The sequence below is a fragment of the Neltuma alba genome, unplaced genomic scaffold (assembly GCF_004799145.2).
Source record: "Neltuma alba isolate B1F8T4 unplaced genomic scaffold, ASM479914v2 tig00011578_pilon, whole genome shotgun sequence".
In the NCBI taxonomy this organism is placed as follows: domain Eukaryota; kingdom Viridiplantae; phylum Streptophyta; class Magnoliopsida; order Fabales; family Fabaceae; genus Neltuma; species Neltuma alba.
This window is the reverse complement of record NW_021636231.1, coordinates 227647-250288: the sequence shown is the minus strand read 5'-3', so window position 1 is coordinate 250288 and position 22642 is coordinate 227647. Positions and strand designations below refer to the sequence as shown.

At 32.9% G+C, this 22642-nt stretch overlaps 1 protein-coding gene across 1 annotated transcript; it reads left to right on the top strand.

The window, feature by feature from the left end:
- The first annotated feature begins 6466 nt into the window (after positions 1-6466).
- LOC114715190 (putative disease resistance RPP13-like protein 1) lies at positions 6467-8573 on the top strand. The gene has a single exon (XM_028899986.1). It carries the CDS (start codon positions 6639-6641, stop codon positions 8571-8573), a length of 1935 nt encoding a protein of 644 aa, XP_028755819.1. The 5' UTR covers positions 6467-6638.
- Positions 8574-22642: the final 14069 nt, after the last annotated feature.

The following is a 22642-nucleotide window of genomic DNA, read 5'->3' as shown; positions in this document are numbered from 1 at the left end:
CCGAAGAGATTATGGCCGGATCACTTGTGGGTGAAGCTCTCCTCTCTAGTGTCTTCAATGTGCTTTTGGACAGGTTAACCCCTAAACAGGCTGACTTGATCAACTTCATTTGTGGAAAGAAGCTCGATAGCAAGTTACTTCATCATTTGAAGCCATCCTTGATTGCTGCAAGAGCTGTGCTCAATGACGCAGAATTGAAACAATTTACGGATCCTGCTGTGAAAGATTGGCTAAATGAACTCAAAGATGTTGTTTATGACCTGGAAGACTTGATGGATGAACTTTTCACCAAAGCTGCCGCTCAGAAAAAGGTGCGCTATTTGCGTGATACAAGCATGGCAAATAAGTTAGAAGCGATCATGACTGACAGAATTGAACATATTGTGAGACAAAGAGATTACCTTAAATTGGAGAAAAGTAGTGGAACAGAGACCATGTCAATGAGGCGTCAAGTTCCATATCATGAAGCGGAAGTCTCTAAGTGTATGGAAGGAAGGAAAGAAAAACAAGACAAACTAAAGCTTATGTTTAATGAGGATGGTGATCAATTGTCTGTAATCCCAATTGTGGGCATGGCGGAGTTGGAAAGACCACCTTAGCTTACTTATTATATAAGGATAATATGTATGGCAAAAATTTGATTATACTGCATGGGTGTGCGTTTCTGAGACATTTGATCTTTTGAGAATAGGACAGACTATAATAAAATTTATCAGTCCTACTTTTGTCTGTGATAATATGGATTTACATCTTCTTCAACGTCATTTGGCAGAGAAGTTAGAAAGAAAGAGGTTTTAGTTGTTCTGGACGATTACTGGAACAAAACTATTCTGATTGGGTTAATTTGAAAAATTTGCTTCACAATAGAGTGGAAGGATGTACAATTCTTGTCACAACTCGCATAGAGCAGCTGTGGGATGGATTAAACTATCTCATCATTTTACCACCTAAATGCCTTGTCTGACAAAGATTGTTTGTCAATTTTTGCTGCACATGCTTTCAGTTTTAGAGATTCAGTCGTGAAATCATGCTTAGAAAAAATTGGAAAAGATGTTGCTACCAAGTGTAAAGGATTACCTTTAGCTGCAAAAGTACTTGGGGGGCTTTTTCGATCAAAGTGTGACTTTGATGACTGGAATAATATATTAGAAGATGCCATGTGGGATTCATTGGACAATGAGATCATTCCAGCTTAAAAGTTAGTTATTATTATCTCCCTCCCCATTTAAAACAATGCTTTGCTTATTGTTCTTTATTTCCAGAGGGTTATGTATTTGACAAGGAGGAACTAATCTTGATGTGGATGGCAGAAGGTTTTTTGCAACCGTCAAAAAGGAACATAACTCTAGAAGAAGTTGGTTATGGGTATCTTGATGATTTAACTTCAAGATCATTCTTTCAATCCTTACCTGAAAGTTATGTATACGTTGCACACGGGTGTAATAAAAGTGATAGGTGCTTTGTCATGCATGATCTCATTCATGCATTAGCAACTCATGTTGCTGGAGACTCTACTTTTAGATTAGGGGAGAACAGAAATGAAATTGGCACGATGACTCATCATTTGTCTTGTGACTTTCAAAATTGCCATTGCTTAGATCGGGGGGTTTTCCAGAAATCAAAAGGCTTGCGAACATTTATAGGATTTAATTTTTCCTATATCCTTAAGACTGTTGAAAATGCTTCTCATATTCTTTCATCGAATCTGAAGCACCTGCGAACGTTGTCACTTAGAGAACTATCTACTTTAAAGACAGTTCCTGAGTCAATTGGGAAATTTGTCCACTTGCGCTATTTAGATCTATCTGGCACAAGCATTGTAAATTTGCCCAATTCAATCTGTAGATTATATAATTTACAAACCTTGAAGTTGTGCTATTGTTCTTTCTCATGATTCTACCAACTGACATGCAAGATCTTGTAAATCTTCGGTATTGGATTTGTTGAGCGTTGGTGATGAGTTTTTGAAGGGTGATAATTGTGCTTCCATGATACCATTTCCATCCCTTGAATATCTTCACTTTTCAAGGATGGCTTCTTGGGAACAATGGCATTCCATTAACACCGAAGCTTTCCCTAAACTCCAGCTACTCACAGTATCATTTTGCAACAAATTAGCTGGAAGTCTACCTCTCCAGCTGCTTTCTTTAGAAACTCTGGAGATTAAATCTGTTCATTGTTTTCTTCTTGTATTCCAAAGTGTCCCAAACTTCAGAATTTACATGCATTTAAAAGTGGAAATATGGTATGGCAAGAGCAAGAATTACCTCCTTTACTTTGCACTCTAGATATTTCAGGATGTTGGATGTTGGAATCAATGTTGGACTCATTTGCTAAACGTTCGCATCTGCAACAATTAACTATCAGTGATTGCTCCAACATATCACCTTCTTCAATGATTCATTTGCCCCCTTTATTACAAGAATTAAATGTACAGTGGTGTAAAAATGTTGACTTTGTGATGAGTCCAACTGCTCCTCTTCAAAATCTCCAGTCTATTCATATTGGGGGTTGTGTTTTTCTGAAGTTTATATAGATGACATGAAAAGTCTCCTCCCAAGTTTAAGAAAGCTAAGCATATGTGGTGTTGACAAGATGGAAGAATTTCCAGAAGGGATTCTTGTGCCGAGTTTGAGAGAACTTCACATTGAATGGTGTAATATGGAGTTCATATTATCCCATCAAGCAGCATGGCACCTCCTCAGTAATATCACTTACCTTTGTATTTTTTTCCCACATGATAGCCATGTCAAGTGTTTTCCAGAGGGTGTTCTCTTCCTTCTACTCTTACCACTTTGGAACTCAATTCCTTTGGTAACTTGGAGACATTGAATTGCACAGGACTTCAGCACCTAACCTCTTTGCAATGTCTAAATATCAAATCTTGTCCCAAGCTGGAGAAAATGTTAGGAGAAAAGCTACCTGTTTCTTTAAAAAAGCTTCACATTCAGAATTGTTTGTTGCTTGAAGCAAAATACCGCAACAGGGATGAACAGCTTTTGCGTCAGATATCCCACATCCCACTGATCAATTCATCTGAGATATGAGATGCAATATAATCATCCACGAGGTATTTATTGTCCACACTCTTGTTCCCAAGTATTACGTTTTGCTACTTCATGAATTAAATGGTGGTAGCAATCTCGTTTGTTTATGTTAAATTATTACAAATATTTGATGACAGAATGATGCATTTTGATAAACAATTGATGATGGTTCAAAGCATTAATTTGTTACTGTGGCTAATTTAATTACATATCCTACGCTCAAGCAAAGATTAGTGAAGTAATCCATTTGGTTTCAAATTTATGCAGAGATGTAGACCCCACGAAGCTTATATCAATAGCTCTTCTAAGACCTTCTTCAAAATGTTTTGTGGCTCATACAATATTCAATCATGTAATGAGAAAATATTTGCAAATTGTAACCGTAAAGGTACACTTCTGGACAAGTTTCTGTCTCTATTACAAATGCCATTTCTTTGTTTCTTTAAGCGATTTTTTTTTTGTCTTAGCTGTTTGAGTTTTTCTTATTATGGGGTTGTTGCAGGGAAAATCCAACATGGTTTGCTTGTTCTAATTTATAAAGGAAATACAGTGCTTCTTCTTCAGAAAGTATAATGCTCAAATCAAGATCCTTCATATATTCCTATTTGCTGGGAGTGTCCTTAATATGTGGGACTCATGCGCATTAGTTTTTTTTTTTTCCTTTCTTTCACAGATACTTTGGTGGCAGTATGCATTACATTTGTATACTGATTTTCTATTTTTTTGGGTTTGGTGTGTAAATGATATGATGAATTAAGCATAATGTATTATGAATACTCTCATTACTTATAAAAATTCTCAAACTTCATGCTTTGGGAGATGATGTAGGATTCAATTCTTTGAATTTGAACCTCTATACATCGTGTCTCATCTTATTTTATTTTAATTAATTTAAAATCATCAAAAGTATTATATTTCCATCCATAAAAGAGAACCGTGGACTGAAGCATACACACAAATCACTCTGCATGTGTTGTTAATTTGTTGCCCAGATCAGACCTATCCGAAGAATCAGAGAATCTCATTGATAAAGTGCCCATAAAAGCAAGTAAATTCCTTGGGGCATTCTTAACCACATGGAAAAGGAGGGATTTGTCCCAGACACAAACTTTGCGTTGCTTTTGGTACCAAAGGCATATTTAAAATCTCATTCACTGATATTGACTTGAGTAAATGATTCTCAAATATTCAATTTACATGCTTCTTGATTATGCAGTATAAGATCATCATCTTTAATTACAAAAATACCTCTCCATCTGCAACTTGTAATGATCTTTTGGAGGAGGAAAAAAAAAACTCCTAAAACATACTTACTTGACAGTCTCAAAACAAGATAAAAGGAAAGTACAAACATAGAGGAAGGGGCAGCCACAAAATTGCAGAAGGAATGAAAGAAGTTGCAGCAGACAATCATATGAGTTTTTTTCCCTTGGGTATAAAAAGTTTATGTGAGTTGGGTCCCAGGAGCTTATCAGGGTCAGGCGTGCCTCTAAGTTCAAAGAGTACTTATAGAGGTACTTACAGATTACTTACCAACAAGGTCCTCATATCAGTAGCGGGATTCAAACTCACGACCTTGTGTGGTTATAAAACAACTCCTCATTAACTAAACCATTCTTGTTGGTATCATAGAGTTATATTGTACTAACTTCTTGTGGGAAAAATTGGTTATCTTAAGTACACTTGGGCTATCATTCATCTTCAAAATGTAGCAAATAATACAGCAAAAATCCCGAGAGCCTCGGTAAAACTTGTAGCATGAAAATTCAGAAAATTTAGGTCAACTTAAACATCATCATTGCCAACAAGTAGCAAGGACCGAGGTGCCCATTGTGGAAATAAAAAAAAAATATAAGTGCATAAATAATGCCACAGATGTAAGGCATGATGGGGATATATGATAAAAAGTGAGCAAGGATGTTTTATGTTTCATGATTTGAAGTGAAGTAAGCTTCTTTAAGACATGGATGAACCTTCGTTCTCAAGATTTGGTGAGATTGAGATGATCGTGCCCCCAGTCGGCAAACTGAAGAAATATTTTTGGGATGCTGCAATAGAACCCATCCATTTGAAAGTTTTCTTGGAGCTGTTTTTATTAAGTGTTTATAATCATGTTTACATAAATTGACACAAGACTCTCATCGTATAATTACCTCGTATTTCATAAATACAATTGAAAATTAAAGCAATCCTACTGTTATTTCAAACTTACACTTTCATTGAATTCATCAAGAGCCAATCCAATTGCAAGGAATCAATTAAGGTAGGAAGATCAATGTTGCATAATGACAGCTTCAATTATAAGTTTATAACATCCATAGTAGCAAACTCAACATAGGATCGTAAATGAAATTATTAGGGGGAAAAATGGCTCCAAAACCTGATCCACTACCTTGTCTCATAGTCTCCCACTACTACTCCAATCATTAAGATTGAGAATTTATTACAATGCAGATTTTAGACAACATGTAAAGAAAATTGAAGTGTGTAAAGATCTTCTCGCTCTCCCTTTTTAATTCATGAAAATAACTGCATCAATTTTGGTATAAATCATGTAAATATTTCTTTCAACTTACTATATATAAATAATGTGAAACATTTATTCTTATTTTTTTCATTTCTAATTTCATGCGTGCTATTTTTTTTTTTTGCCACAGAAATTCTCCTCGTAGTTTCTTTGTCTTTTTTTTTCAAATTGAAAGGCAAGTCTGCACTTGAGAAGAGAAAGACGAGAAAGGGGTTTATTACCTCCAATTCTAATTATAAAATTTTCTTTATATTTTATTTGTAATTTATAAATAAGATTTTATAATTATTAACGATGATACTAATTTTTAAGTGATCCGGGAGAAGGACTGTTTCTACTTTCAAGTTTCAAGAGAGGTCGAGTGGGCCCCTTTGGCCCGTGAGTCAACGCATTTTATCTTTCGTTCTGGAAATTTTGCATCGAATTTAAACCAACAAATTAAGGCCCCATGTTTTTTCTATAGTTCTTACAGACAAGCTACTCACTCATGGCTGAACTTGTGGGTGGACCTCTTCTCTCTGCATTTCTTCAGGTTATTTTTGATCGGATTGCCTCTCCAAACGTTGTGGCCTTCTTACGTGGGGAAAAAGTCTACTGAAAAGTCACTCCAAAGGTTGAAGACAACGTTATATGCTGCTGGTGCCGTGCTCCATGACGCTGATCAAAAGCAGATCACTGATTCAGCTGTGAAGAGTTGGCTGGATGATCTCAGAGATGCGATTTATCACGCCGATGACTTGATAGACGAGATTCCACTCAAGCCGCAACTCGAGTTGAGGTAGGTAGAAAAATGCTTTTATTGCTCTTTTGACCTGAATGCTCGAAAGATAAATTTCAAGATCGATGACGTAGTTGACAGGCTCGAATCAATTTTGAAGCACAAAGATATTCTTTGTTTGAGAGATCGTGTGGAAAGGGAGAACTTGTCATGGAGGCATCAGTCAACATCCCTCGTTGATGAATTTGATGTGTTTGGCAGAGATAATGAAAGAGATGCCATACTTGAGTTGTTGCTTTCTGATGACATCGATGATAACAAGATATCTGTCTTGCCCATTGTGGGTATGGGTGGGATAGGGAAAACCACATTGGCCCAAGTAGTGTATAATAATGATCAAGTGAAGCAAAAATTTGATCTTAGAGTGTGGGTTTGTGTTTCCGAAGAATTTGATGTCCCTAAGATCACCAATAATATAATAGAGTCTGTCACGTCTCATGCTTGTGATATGAAAGATCTAAATTTACTTCAACTTGATCTGAAGGAGAAGTTATCTGGGAAGAAATTCTTGATTGTTTTAGATGATATTTGGAATGAAAATTACCTTGATTGGGATCTTTTAAGAAGACCTTTTCTATCTGGGACCAAAGGGAGTAAAATCCTCGTAACAACTCGTAGTGAAAAGGTTGCTTCAGTTGTCCGAACTCTTTCATCCTATCATGTAGGTCAATTATCTGATGATGATTGTTGGTTGATATTTGCAAAACATGCATGTCTCTACATGGATTCTGTGGCGGATTCAAATCTAGAAAGCCTTGGTAGGGATATTGTTAACAAATGTAAGGGGCTCCCTTTAGTTTCCAAAACTCTGGGCGGCCTTTTGCGCTTCAAACGTGATATTAGGGATTGGAATATAATATTAAAGAGTGAAATGTGGGACTTGTCAGAGGAGGAGAGTGAAATTCTACCAGCTTTAAGAATCAGTTATCATTATCTCTCTCCACAATTAAAACAATGCTTTGTCTATTGTTCCATGTTTCCTAGAGATTATGAATTTGAGAAAGAGGAATTAATCTTGTGGTGGATGGCTGAAGGTTTCTTAGAGACATCAATGAAAGGGAAGACTTTAGAAGAAGTGGGGGAAGAGTATTTGCATGATTTAGTTTCAAGGTCGTTTTTTCAGCCCTTGGTCATGTATAAGTCTAATAGATTTTTTGTTATGCATGACCTTATCCATGACCTAGCAACATCTGAAGCAAGAAAATTCTACAGCTACAGCTGCAGATCTAGCAAGGGAAATGAAATTACTGACATGACGCGCCATGTGTTTTGTGGAGACGGAGACTTTAGCTCTATAAGCAAAGCAAAATCTTTGCGGACAATTCTTGTCAGGAAAGAGTGTGGTGGGTTTTTGCCATCAAACAGATTTTCAAAGCTTAAGTGCTTGCGTGTATTATCACTCTACAATGTCGTGTCTGGGGCATTGCCAGATTCAATAAACAAATTGATCCATTTGCGCTATTTAAATCTCTCTCGAACTAGTATCAAAAAGTTGCCGGACAATTTATGCCTCTTGTACAATCTACAAATGCTGATAGTGAGAGATTGTGATGGTCTAACCAAGCTGCCCAATGACATGAAGAAGCTTGTGAGCTTGCGATATCTTGATGCTTCTCATTCTCGATTACAAGCGATGCCAAGAGGAATTGGTGAATTGAAAAAATTGCACTTTCTGAGTGACTTTGTATTGAACAGAGTTGAAGGGGCTAGTATTAGAGAATTGGGTGAACTTCAAAATCTCAGCTCATCTTTAACAATAAAGAACTTGCAGCATGTATCCAATGGCGGGGAAGCCTTAGAGACAAGATTGGCAGATAAGTTGTCAATTGAAACTTTATCTCTGACATGGAATGATGCTGGTGATATTGTCAACTCAAGAGACATACTTGACAATCTACAGCCTCATGTGAACCTGAAATGTCTCCATATTTATGGATATAATGCAACTGCTTTCTCAAATTGGTTAGGATGCCCATTGTACTGCAAAATGGTTCAACTGGTCCTTTATGATTGCTTCAATTGCAGCCTACTGCCGCCACTTGGGCAACTACCTTCTCTTCGGACGCTACAGATTGAAGGATTTGATGCATTGGTGAAGATCAGTCCTGAGTTCTACAAGAGAAATGATGATACTTTTTTGGCAACACCCTTTACATCCCTCGAATTCTGGAATTTAGAAAGATGCCTGTCTTGCAGGAATGGGGGAGCTTATGTCCCATAAATGCTTTTCCTAAACTAAAACATCTCACATTAAAGGATTGTCCTAGATTAAGTGATCATTTGCCTAGTTACCTTCCTGATTTGGTAACACTTCGCATTGATGGATGTGATCACTTGGCAGCTTCTATCCCAAGGGCTCGATCAATATATATCAGTGGTTGTAAAGATATGGATTTTTTGGGGCAACATCATTTTGAACTTGCGGAGTCCGTCATTATAACTAATAGCTGTGAGACACTTTCTTGTTTGTCATTAAATAACATTCCTAATCTCCAACAACTCGTAATGACCGGCTGTAAGAATCTCAAATCTGTTGTATTTACAAGGGTTGCTTGTTTGCATCTCAAGCAAATTAAGCTGATTGATTGCCCCAGTCTTGAATCTTTCTCACTGGAGAGTTTGTTTGCACCCAACATGACTCATTTGGAGTTAGAAGGATGCTGTAACTTGAAGTCATTGCTTGATCTCAGGATGAATCTTCTAATGTTACAACATATATCATTAACCGGTTGTCCAGGCATTGAGTGGGTTCCTGGGAGGAGTCTGCCACCTAATTTGATGTCTCTTTATATTGATCATTGGGCGTTTTCATGCTATGTGGTTTATATGGAGTGGCAGTCTTTACGCAGTCTCACTACTCTCTCAGTAACTGGTAAATATGTTGATAGTGTACAATTGTTCCCAGAGGAGTGCTTGTTGCCTTCCTCTCTTGCCATTTTGTCCATTAGCAACTATCCAAGTCTGGAAACACTGGACTGCAGGGGATTTGTTAATCTAAAATCTCTTCAAGAATTAAGAATCAGACAATGCCCCAAGCTACAAAGAATAATAGGACAAATGCTGCCTGCCTCTCTCACACATCTCAATATCTATCGGTGTTCTTTACTTGGAGAATTGTGCCATGCAAAGAATGGGGAAATTTGGCCCAAAATTTCCCACATTCCAAATATTTCCATTGACAATAATCGGGTTTTGTGACCTGGGATGAATTTTTAGCATGTAATATGCATTTCATATGATAAGTCCCTTTCATGAAGTTATTATTTCTTTCCTTTGAACTGGCTTTCTCTCTTTTTCTGGGGAAAAATTGTAAGAATTTCTTAACAAAAATGAAGCCGTGTTTTGTGGTGGAAAAGACACTCATCACTTGTATGACATATTGTGATTTTTGATTTTGTTCTTTCTATTCCCATTCATGATGAAATATGTGTATTGCATACCATTTTCACCTGCAACTTATCTATTTCTTCATGACTGATTTCAGACTTAGTTTGATATTATATAGCTTCCTTTTATCCACATTTTTATGCTCCGTTAAATCAATTTCTGACGGCAATGTTCTACTCACATAAATTTGGTGTCAAGCGGGTTAGATTAAGAACAAACAGATATGGCCAGAATCCTTGCTTTTGGTGGCTCTAACAGTAATGATAAGCTGAGGTATTCAGATAACTGCTCAATTATTTACTTAGCCTAGTTGTGGGAGTAGTGTTTGTGACGAACAATATCTCCGTAGTGTCTTCTGTAGTTCTGTAGGCTTTTGTTTTCATAATTCATTAGTACTTCAAATTATAAAGTGCAAGATTTATTCAGTAAACTGATGTGGACTCTTACTACGAACGGAGTCAAGAAGTATTCCATAATTCAATTTTTCTATGTTCACAAAAATAAGTGTACAAGTCGCACACAGTTTCATTCTTGTGTAATTATCTCTGAATGCATGAATGTAAAGGATATAAATTGTGTTATTCAATCTTACCAACTTTCCTTGCAAGTGAGATGTCATTTTACTGAAGTCATTCCTAACAAATGATGTGCTTAAAAAAGTGTTTTTGATTGGGATGATTCCATCTATCCAAGGAAAGAAGAAATTTATAATTTCTAAAAGTTCAAGTGAAATAATGAGTAATGGCTCTTTTCATTCCCTTGTTTTGTTCTGACGTATGCATCTCTTAAACAAGTCTGAAATAATAAGTGCTATCTGTTGCATGTAGTGTTGTCTATACTACTCTTTGCCCATCACTCCCATTCTCCCGCTTTTACACTGTAAAAGTGTCAATTTACATTGAGATGTGCATTTCATTGAATTTGACTCCATTACTCAGAAATCTTCTTTTTATAGAGTTTTTAAATCTTCCCTTTCAATTAATTTCGTTTACCAAATTTGTTCTTTTTGTTGATTCAGAATTTTCTTCCTCTTGAAAACATGATTTTTTGGGTGCATGTTCTTATAAAGCAGCATGTCACCTCCTGTGTTCATTGCTGGCCTTTTATGTTTTTTGCTTAAATCATAAATTTTATATTTATTTAGTTTTCTTTTGGGTGATATCTATGATTATTTTTTCACAAATCATATTATACCAATTTAAGATGTGCATCACATCTACCTTCAACTGACCTTATTGTACCTTTGAAAAAGGCAGAAACCTCAACTTTAAACGGTGAATGAGATGGCACTAAGTGATTATTGTACAAGTTTGAAAGAAGGATAACTCCTTGAATCCCAATTTTTATAAGCAACAGGTTAACTCATTTCTTTCATTTGTGTATTTCACACGGCTTTGGATTCTCCACAATTTAGCAGCAATTTCCAGACATTGTATAAAGTGTGAGAATTCTGGTTTTTAACGCACCTCTTCTTTTCCTACTGACTGAAGAAATAGAAAGCCTTCAGATGCACTATAGATCAAGGATCAAATTTCTGTTAATACTTCCAAGAGCATCTTGCCTTTCTTATTTTTGGAGTTGCAAGAAGCGTGTCATGCTTTAATTTTGCTGGGAAAATTTATTTGCCGGTTCTTCTGGTTTCACCATAATTTTAATTGAGTCTATCCAGTGTTTTTTTTAAAAAAAAAAATCAGGTCATTTGTTCTTATAGTTTTTTTTTTCCTCAGGAATTTGAAACTACAAAGACTTAATTAAAATTCAAGTGAAATTATAACAACCTAATAACAAGTATGGTTAAAATACGTCCAACATCTTAAAATATTTTGTTAAGTATATTCAATATCCTAAATTATTTTAGTGTGGGTCTCACATCCTGAATTATTTTTTCATGTACATACAATCCACAAAAAATACTGAAAAATATTTTATAATATCTTATATGCATTCATTTAATGGATATTTTGAGAATTAATGATGAAGTTAAAATTAATCATAAAATAATATTTTAAAAGCGCTACTTTTTTTGTTTTTTTTGATGTGAATACATAAAACCAGGCCATCCTATCAATGACTACTCATCATAGCTTCACCTCTAACTTTCTCTCTCACACAATTCGGCATATCAGAAAAGCAGAAGAATAAGCCAGGCACACATTTTAGTGCTTCCTTCGCGAGGATATCAGCAGCTTCATTCGTGTCACGACAAACCCAGCTAAATAGTACACTCCAATCCCTACGTGCATCGCTACGATTTCATGCACAAGATCCTCGTCATCTCGGTCCTCGGCTGTGCCCAACATGATAGCATCTAGCAGGTCTCGACAATCTGATTCGACTATAACGTGCCGGTGCCCACTGTCCAAGCGTATTTCATGCCCGTCAACACTCCCAAGCTTCTGCTCGAGAGGCGTTCCCGGCCCGATATTAAACATAAAGCCTCCCGTAAATACTCCCTTCCAATCTCGCATCAGTCCTCCACAAGCGGACATTCCACTTGCCGTTGACGCAGCGCCGTCCACATTAATTTTTACTGCTCCTTCCATTGGCGGCACCCACCTCTGGTAGTGCACCCCACCCGATTGGGTGGCTCGCTTGCTAACGCTGACCCATTTTGAGCATGCCAACGCCTTGCTGATAACCGTGGTCGCGTTCACCCGTCCTTGTTCAAACACATGCTCATTCCTAGCTAACCAGATTTGTCTACTAACCAGTCCAAACACGATTTTCCATGGCACCTGTTGCACCTGGAACTGCTGTCTCACATTCCAGTGGATCCATGAACTAACGTCCTGCTTTGCGAAGAAAGAAACATGCAAATGCCTCGGGAGGGCCTTCCGCCAAACTTCAGACGCAACAAAACAATCACGTAGAGTGTGTAAAAGCGCTACTACTGCTATTGCTTATTGTTTGATTTGGTGCATGTTTCATACATTTTATCTTTCATTTCTTTTTTTTTCTTTTTAAAAAACATGTATGTAGATTTTAGGGAAAATCCTAATTAAATCTTGTTAAAATATCGAAATCCAAATTAAGGTCTACATTTTTAACAAATCTCTAATTAGGCTAATAGGCCTTATTGGGAATTTTTAATATTTTTAAAACACTAAAATGTCCTTTTAAAAATTTAAAATAATATTATTTTAAAAAAATTAAACCATGAAAACTTGACATTCTATATATTTATTTATACAAAATTTTTACATAAAATTTTTTGAAAATATTAAGAGCAAAAAATTGACAATGCATAATATATATTTAATACTAATTCTGATATATGATAAGAAATTTATGGGAAAAGAATTTTTTTTTTTGGTAATAGGAATAGGACCTTTTAATTATTTGATTCCAATACCATTAAATTAATAATTTTTTAAAGGAAATTTTTTTCTTACAGTTCAAAAATTAGAATCTTATGTATAGTATATTTCAGCATCACATTTGTCATTTTCTTAAGTGCTCTGTTATATCTCTGCCATATAGATATTCTCATCATATTATATCTTATAATTTATTGCAAAAATTCTTACTAATAATTAATATGATTTTTTAGAAATCTAAATAAATTTTCTAACATTTCATTGGATGGATGGGAGTAATATGAACTTCTTAATATAAATTTATACAAAAAAATCATATATTTTACTCTTTAAACAACATATAGAGTAAAAAACGTGTGAAGCTGATGGTTTATCTAGCAGCATCTCAAGAAAAAAAGAATTAAGGTCATAACTTGATTGGACCAATTATCAATTTACTACTTTAAATGGGTATTTTAGCCTTTTACAAACATTCAAAAATCCCTAATAAGACTTGTTGACCTAATTAAGAATTTGTTAAAAGTGTAGGTCTTAATTTGAATTTTGATATTTCATTGGATTTAATTAGAATTCTCCCTAGATTTTAAGACATGGTAATGAAATTTTAAATTTTTTCCTTGGTTGTAATGTAATATGCTGGGACTTATAAATAAAATCGAAGCAGTATTCAAGTATTCAGCTACCCCAACCCCACGAACGTGCGTCCTTGTAGAGCGTAGGATCGTTCACTCAGCAGGGCAATGAAACGCCTATTTACATACTCACATGACTCAGGGCAATGGCAAAAACAGGTTTATGAAAAACATTAAGGAAAAAAAAACGAAAACTTCTTCATGCAATCCCCTTCGAAAGTTTATTTAATTCATGTATATATATAATTTGATTAGTCCAAAAACGGAATTTTATTTTGGAAAAATGACCATAAAATATCAATAAAATTTCAAAATGATAAATAGGTTATTTTAATGTGAGTTAATATAATTTGTGGTTCCACATTTTTTTTATTTAAAATATTAATCCATATAATTAATATAAACCTAGATTATTTGCCCCTTGAAGAATCAAAATGATTTGAGGGACCAAAATCAAAATGAGAACAAATTTGAGATATCAAAATTTTGATTGCTGTCTTTATATTGGATTGGTAAATGTTGGGGTGAATGCGTATTGTTTGACAATGACCAACTACATAAAACATTTCATACTTTTATATCTGAATCCGAATATATATTGTGGTGTCCTTATCTTATTTGAGCTTTTTATTTTTTAAAAGCTTAAGTCATCAAAAGAACTCTATTATGAAATGGATAACACTATTTTTTTAATCAAGCAAGCAAGCATATTTTCATGATAAAAATTTTGAACTCTTTCGGAAAATCTGTAACAATGTTGTTCATGACTTTCCTTAGGTTGGAGTCATTTTAAACGGAGATTAATTATTTTGTAATGGATTAATTAATATGTTGACGCACATATGATAATGATGCGATAAACTCTTGAAGTTTGATCAATTAGTTTTGAAAACACCCCAAAAAAAAAAACTAATCGTCTTCATCTCCACTTTTACATTTTTTTACATCAATTTAACTTTGTAATTTTTCTTAGGAAAAATTCTAAATATGGAGAAGATTATGTTATAACTTCATAGTAATTAACTTTAAAAAAATATTAATGATTTTTTCTGACAATACTTGTCTCAAATTCTTTATCTACATTATGTCAAGTTCTCCTATTACATATGGTCATGTATATATTTTTTAAAAAGTTATCATTTAATTATAAATCCTAATAGAAAAATTAGCACACATGACTATGTGTCATTGAAGAAGTTTGGAAACCTTAAAAACACTTAAAAAAAGTACTTTCACGCACTCACTCCAGGAAAATTGACCTGAGCGTTTTCAATTTTCTTTTTTCCTTGCAGTTTTCAAGGGAAAACACTTGTGAGTTCTCAAATCCTTAAATTGTTTTTCTTCTTTATTTACTTTTCCACGCGTCACATTGCTTTAACCTCTTAAATTAATAGTTGAAATTTCAAGGTGTGGCTACTCTGTTGATCTGAAACTGAAGGAAACGAAATTTGTGGTTGCTGGAAGAGCAGTGAAAGAGCATGAACCATGAAGTCAAGAAGAGGCCTCCTTTTCCTTGCAGTGCAAGTTTGCGTGCATTTTAAAGAAACTGGACAAGAAGCTGCTTCATCATTTGAAGCCATCCTCGATCTGCTGCAAGAGCGGTGCTGAACGATGCAGAACTCGCAACAATTCACGGATCATGCCGTAAAAGATTGGCTAAATGAACTCAAAGATGCTGTTAATGACTCGGAAGACTTTATCCATGAAATTTCCACCCAAGTTGCTTCTCAGAAACAGGTGCCCCGTCGCCTATTTCTATTCATTCTTCATTTTTTTGATTTTATTTTTATTTTATTGCTAATATTGTTCCCTTGTTGGATAAGAATATACTTTTAAAAAAAAATTTAATTTTTATATATTTATTATTTTAACAAATTTTAATTATTTTCCTAACTATTCTTCTTAAATCGTACAATTTAATTAATTATATCTTATAGGAAGGATCGGATGGAGTATTTTATTTCTTATTTAACCTCCTTGGATTCACTGTACATGCTACATGTACTAAGTAGTATTACTTCATGTTCTTAATATAAAAGATAGTTTGATATTCAATATTTATCTTTTTTTTAAAATAATCCTTATAGTTAAATGTTTCATTAAATAATAATTCTAACTAATATACATAATTACTAATGATATTTAAAAAATAACATATTTTTATTATAAAGAACTAATTTTTTAATACATTTAAATTAGTTAACTAAGTATTAAGATGTAGTAATTAATTAGTAATTACTTCGTTGCTCAGGAAGTTGACACGACGACGAGATGTCGTTGAATTACTAAAAGCCGAGGCCGACTCCGTGACACTCCGCGTTCAGGCTTTAACTTGAATCCCACGGTACCCTTACTTTCAGAAAACAACGTGGTCTCCACACAGATCAATTATTGGGGTCAATTGTTTTTTGTGTGACAATTACTGGTAAGTTGAGTCCTGGGCTCCCGAGGAAGTGACTTGTTTTTAGATTTAGAAATCACTTGTGAAAATAGTTACAGATCACCTATTAACGTGTGTATTGGTAATAAAATTCAAACTCATAATCTTATAAATTATTATCTCCAATTCTTAATATGAAATATCCTGAATATAAAACCCCAATCTATTTTATTTTTTATTTATCTATTTTTTTAAGATAATTCTTCTATTAATAGTAATTCTAACTGCTAAATTTGACTAGTAAGGATATTTTAGGAAAGATAACATATATTTATTACAAATAATAACATATATTTATTATAAATAACTAATTTAACTAATTTTTTAATCTACTTAAATTAGTCAACTAGTTCTTATATTTAAGATTAGAAGTAGTATAAATTATGAACTGATTTCTTGTCAATTATTGGTATCATTTTATTTTGCTGAGAAATTGCCCAAAGGCCAGCTCCGGGGAGAAATTCTTACGTGTACTGGGAGTGCCATGTAATTTGTAATCTACCCAATTGAATGAAACCATAGGTTCGGTCTTACCTGGCATTACTGGTCAGAGCAACAGAAATTGTGGGTCCTACAAAAATTAATACCTAACAATTTCTCTCTCTTCCTCCCATTTTCACCGCCGACATTGCCCTTCTTTCCCTTTCATTGAATAGCTGACAATTAGCCTAAAAATTTTGCCTTCATCCCTTGGACCCTATTTTACCAACGTACAATATATTAGAAATATTTATTTATAATTTTTATATTAATTAAGTTAACGTTATAAAATAATAAATACTTTTTGGCCATCACAAAATAATAGATACATAACTATATATTAAAATATTTATTTCTATCTGATATACTTTTAAATAAAATTTAATGATAATGTAAAATTGTGGGAGGTTTTTTAATATATTTTTGCATCCACTAAATTCTTTTACCTTAAACGTACAAGTAATATATATATTTAATACTGCAACTAAAGTAAGAAAAATGAACTAATAAATATAAATAATTTTGTGTATGTTTATCTTTGAAACAAAAATACTACCTTTAATTCTAAATATGAGTTAGATAAGAAATTTAATTTAGTAATCTTAATTTATTTTTAAAAAATTTATAGTTTTTTAATGTATTTTTATTAATTGCACATAATAAGAATGTTTTCATGAAGGAATAGTTATAATGTATGGATTAAAAAATATTTTAAAAAAATTAATACATATTTATTATAAACAATTAACTAATTTTCTTAACATTTACAAATTAGTTATTTAAATTTTATATTATATTAAAAACTAACGATATTATATGTGTTTGTGAATTCAATTAAAAAAATGGAAAAGTTTATCTAAATGTGACTCAAAATTCAACAATTATTTTCAATAATTTAAAGTTTAATTCCCTGCACATATTTTAAGTAATGAGATCATTTTTCAACTCAAAAAATATATATGACTATGTATTTATTATTTTATGAGATTTTTTGGCTCATTTTATGAGATGAACTTAATTAATATAAATGTTATAAGTATATATAAGGAAAATATTTTTAATATATTGCGGCGACTCTGTGTCAAAAAAGTAGAAGCAGCGGGACGGGCACGTTGTTGAAATGGTGTTTAATGGATGAAGGGTTTTTTGGGATGGTCTTCGGCGGATTGGTTGAAAAGAGAGAGAGGCAATCTCGGCAGTGAAAATGAGAGGAAGAGAGAGAAATTGTTAGGTATTAATTTTTGTGAGACCCACAATCTTTTGTTGCTTTGACCAATAATGTCAGGTAAGACTGAACCTATCTGAGTTGGTTTCGTTTAATTGGACAGATCACAAATTACATGGTACTCCTAGTGCACGCAAGAATTTCTCCTGCTCCGCGTACGTGCAGGCCCTACACTAGTTAATTATTGTCCTTCTCCTCCTCTTCCTTAATAATGTCTTCAAAGCTCAAATTGTTATGAATATTATAACATATAGATGTCCATCTCCTCTTCTTCCTCTTAACTTCATCATCAATTCCCACTACTTACACTAGGCATTAATCTTCCACTACTCTATTACCTTTCCACTATGCCTTTAATCTTGTAACTCCCCCCACTCATATTCATATGGTTTATTGTCCACTATCTATTATTTAAGTACAAATGTAATTTATGTGTAAGACTATGCCTATAAATAAGGCATGTCATTGTATTGTGATATAAGTGAAGCAAGTGAAGGAATACAATATCATTCTCTCATTTTCTTGTCTGCTTCTCTTCTTCAATATACTTTCATTGTTGGTTAATTTCATATCACGTTATCAGCACGAGATTCTACCATCAAAATTTATGGCTCCTAGTTGATACACATTGAAGTTTTGTTCGTTGAATGAAGATAGTTTGATCCGAACAGTTTGGTAAGATTTCTTCAATTTATTTAGAGGAAATGATGGTTTTGCATCTTAACCATATTGATTCATTGGCAACCGAATATTTTATTTATCGTATTGAGATATGAAAATTTTTATTTCTTACTTTTCTTATATTTTTATGATCCTACTATCCTTATACTTCTTGATTTGCTATGAGGTTTATGTTTATCTATAAAATTACTATATATGATTATCATCTCTGATATTGATTAATTGTTGTCTTGGAAAGTAGAATGTTAAATATATAAACAAATGGCTAATAGCCATTGTACTCTTAATTTTGGGATTAGATGGCCAGAAGCCACATCACGTTTTAATGATTCTTTGATCAAAGACGATCTTGTGGTGGTCTCGAGTTCGAGCTGTGGGAATGCAGCACCCTGAGGGGCCAGAGGCGCCGACCGAAAGGTTCCTTGCAAGCCTTCGATCCGGATTAGTCTGGGACGTTGTCACGGCTGAAAGACGCCTATTTCCCTGGGATAGGAGAAATCCAAAAAAAAGACGATCTTGTGGTTGTAACAGAAGGCATGGCAAGATTGCCACAATTTGATAATCTATATCAAAATCCTGAAGATTGATAATTTAAAAATTAAATGATACAAAAGAACTTCCTAGTTCTGAACATTTTATTATAGTCCGAAAGACTAATATTTGAGAAAATTGATGGTGTGCTATTAAAAGCAAAGAATATATCTATAAGAGTGATAAAGAGTATGATCACATTGTATCAGTGGAACTGATAACTAAAAGGGCAATAATCTTGAGGCTTGACTATTGAATCATAACAGCATAATTAGTAATAGCCCTATGATTAATATGATAAAATTATGAACAACTGTTATAATATGACCAAAAGTCATATAGACAAATATATATCAATTCATTGAAAAGCAAATGTTAAAAAAAATGGTTGTGGAACCAAAAAAAACCATATGATATTATCAAAATATCGAAGGTAATTCTAATACCTGAAGACAATAAGTTGTGAAGAAAGATAGATCCCAAAGTATATATAAAAATAGAAAACATATAAGTATATGCCTAGAAGGCTATATGTATAATGTTTAATTTTTATCAGTCTTTAAATTTATTGTGATTTGTGAGAAACAAATTGTTATAAGAATTTGATATTGTGATATTGATAAGTGTATGATATAAAACTAAATAGATCAAATAGATCCAAAAGGTTACTAGTTATATTTTGTTTATTTATATCTTATTTATATGATCTGATTTAATATTAGTTTTGAATATTTTAAATGTCTATAGTACCTTGATTAATATTAAGAAGTTTTAAATGTTAAGTTTTATTTATACTTTATTTTCTTAAGTTCATTTTAAATGTTCTTCATCATTTTTGTATGTTCTCTATGTGTATTGCAAGTTAAATCTGTGATACTCATAATTATTTGTTATTATATTAATGATATATTGAAATAAAGTTGTCTTTTATATTCATCTTAAATTATATAGTTCCTAAAGAACTAGATGTAATAGTATTAATATAGTTCCAGAAGAACTAATACTGATTTTTCTTCATGAGCAAACAAAGTATTGATAGTGAAAAATACAACCCATAGATCTACATCACAGCATTGGTTCTCCAAAGAGTGTAAATGTTATAGTACAATTGGATTAAAGTCCGTAATTATATATGAACTAGGAGGTACTTGGGCTTCCAAGCAAAAGACAGGTTATTGGCTTTAACCTATTATATGCTAGCAACTGTTTATGAAATATATGAATAAAGCAATCATGTTTGAATGACTCGATTTTAAGGGGAAGACTATTAGAATATAAGTATGAGTTGATATTGGATATATTTTTCATATCAATTTCATAAATGGATATCATCAATCATATGTTATATTGAAAAGTTTATTATTGGTAATGAAACATGGTACAGTAAACCAGAAGTTTACTGATATAATTAAATTTATTATTGGCATGACTTGTTTGATCATCTTAAACTATATGATGCAACAAATTATTGAAGATTACGTATTGATATCCATTGAAGAACCAGAAGATTCTTCCGAATAGCCAACATTTTTAAGAATTCGTATGTGCTGCTTGTTCTCAAAGAAAATTGATATCACTAGTTATGTTTTGTTTTCGAATGGATCACTACATTTCTGGAAATATACATGAGCCCATTTAGAAGCACATAAACCATACAAGTATTTAATATTTAATAGATGCATCTATATAAAATGGTAAGATGTGTGATTGACATTAATTTGCAACCTAAAGTTTGCAAGATTATTTAGATAAACATTTCCGGACTATGTGATTCCCAAAACTTGACTTTAAAGATGCTAGTGAATTTATATATCAGGCTTTTAATATTGATCAGCCTGCTTAACAGATTGATCTAGCAAAATCATTTGTTAATGCCTCCGTGAATAGCTTGATTAATATTTATGAGAACAAATTTTTTTCATTTTAGTGTTGGCATATTTGACTTAATATATTGCAGTACTTATAGACATCAAGGCAACCAAATTCTTCCAATAAAATTGGCTTTTGGTCAGAAGCCAAATATTTTTCATTTAAAAAAATTGAAATGTGCAATATTTATCCCTACCAATCCACCACAATGCACATAGATGGATATTAAAAGAAAGTTGGGACATATGTTGGGTAAGAACCTCCTTCTTCTTGTTTGTCTTTAAATGGAACAAAACAATGTTCCTAAAAGAAACAAATGGATTTAGGAGACTTATATTGCATAATTAGTTGACTATTATTCGACAAAATTTTCCTAACATGAGGGGGAGAAATTGAGTAGCTGGAAAAGAGAATGCATGGAATGCATCATTACGATCAAATATAGATCCTTGTATATATTAGTATGGACTAGAAGTTCATCAAAATTGTATTCATGAAATACTACAAAATATTTTACTGACTTAAATGAAAATTTTTAAATCTCTTATTCAAGCTAAAAATGCTCCAATTATTTTAAATATTACGACATGCCAGAAGCATGAGAGGTTAATCGGTTCCAATATAATATCTTGAATAAAGAGGAGCATACAACTTAGAAGTTGTATTAAGGTGGCATGTGCTCTAGAAGAGTATCAAGACATAACTAATTATAAAACCCCGGAAGAGGTTTAGGTACCTAAAAAGGAAGAAAGAGATCTCAACAAGTTATGTTACAAAAGAAAAAATGGAACTGAAAAGGTAAAGTTGTCAACAATGATTTTCATAAGAATATCATATGATAAAAAGAGGATCTTACGTATAGATCTATTATACAAAGTAGATATAAATTTGCCAAGAAGAAAAGAAAAAGGAAAAAGATGTGATGAAAATGTTATTTTGATATGTGAAAATGGGCTTATAGTCCCAACACATATAAAGTTTCTATAGAATATATAGACATTTATGTGAAAATATAGATTTTCACAAATGATTATGATGAGACATATTACTTTGTGGTAGATATAATTTTACATATTGGAATAGTCTGGCATTATGAAATGTGCCTGCTAGATGACCCATGGATGAGGATCATTAAATAGTAAAATTTACATTATAATTCTTGAAGGATCAAAAATACGCCAGGAGCATATATAAGAAAATCTTTCAGTATATAAAATATTATGAAGATTAAAATAATTTCATTATGTATGATCCATTTTATAGTTTTGAATCAAAATATATGAAATTCCCTAAAGAATTTCACTTGGCAAAAGTATACAATTCAAGTTCTTGAGAACAATGATTAAGTTAAATAAGTTGCTAGAAGCAATCAGGATGTATATAGTATAACCGGTTAAGTAAATATGGTTGAAGAAATGATATACAAATGATCAAATTTGCCCATGCATTTTTATGAAAAGATCTGAAAGTGAGTTTGCTATAATTGTTTATGTTGATGACATAAATATTATTAAACTCCTGAAGAGTTTACAAAAGCTATGGATTGCTTAAAGAAAGAATTTGAAATGAATGGCTTGGAAAGAACAAAGTTTTGCCTCAAATTGCAAATTGAATACTTGAGAAATAAAGATTTTTGTGTATCAAATAATTGATATAAGAAAGGCCTTAAAGTGTTTTTATATAGATAAATCACATCTATTATATACTTTGATGGTTGTGAGATTTGTG

Excerpts from the sequence above, each read along its gene's own strand:
- LOC114715190 (XM_028899986.1), top strand. The coding sequence starts at position 6,639 with ATGGGTGGGATAGGGAAAACCACATTGGCCCAAGTAGTGTATAATAAT.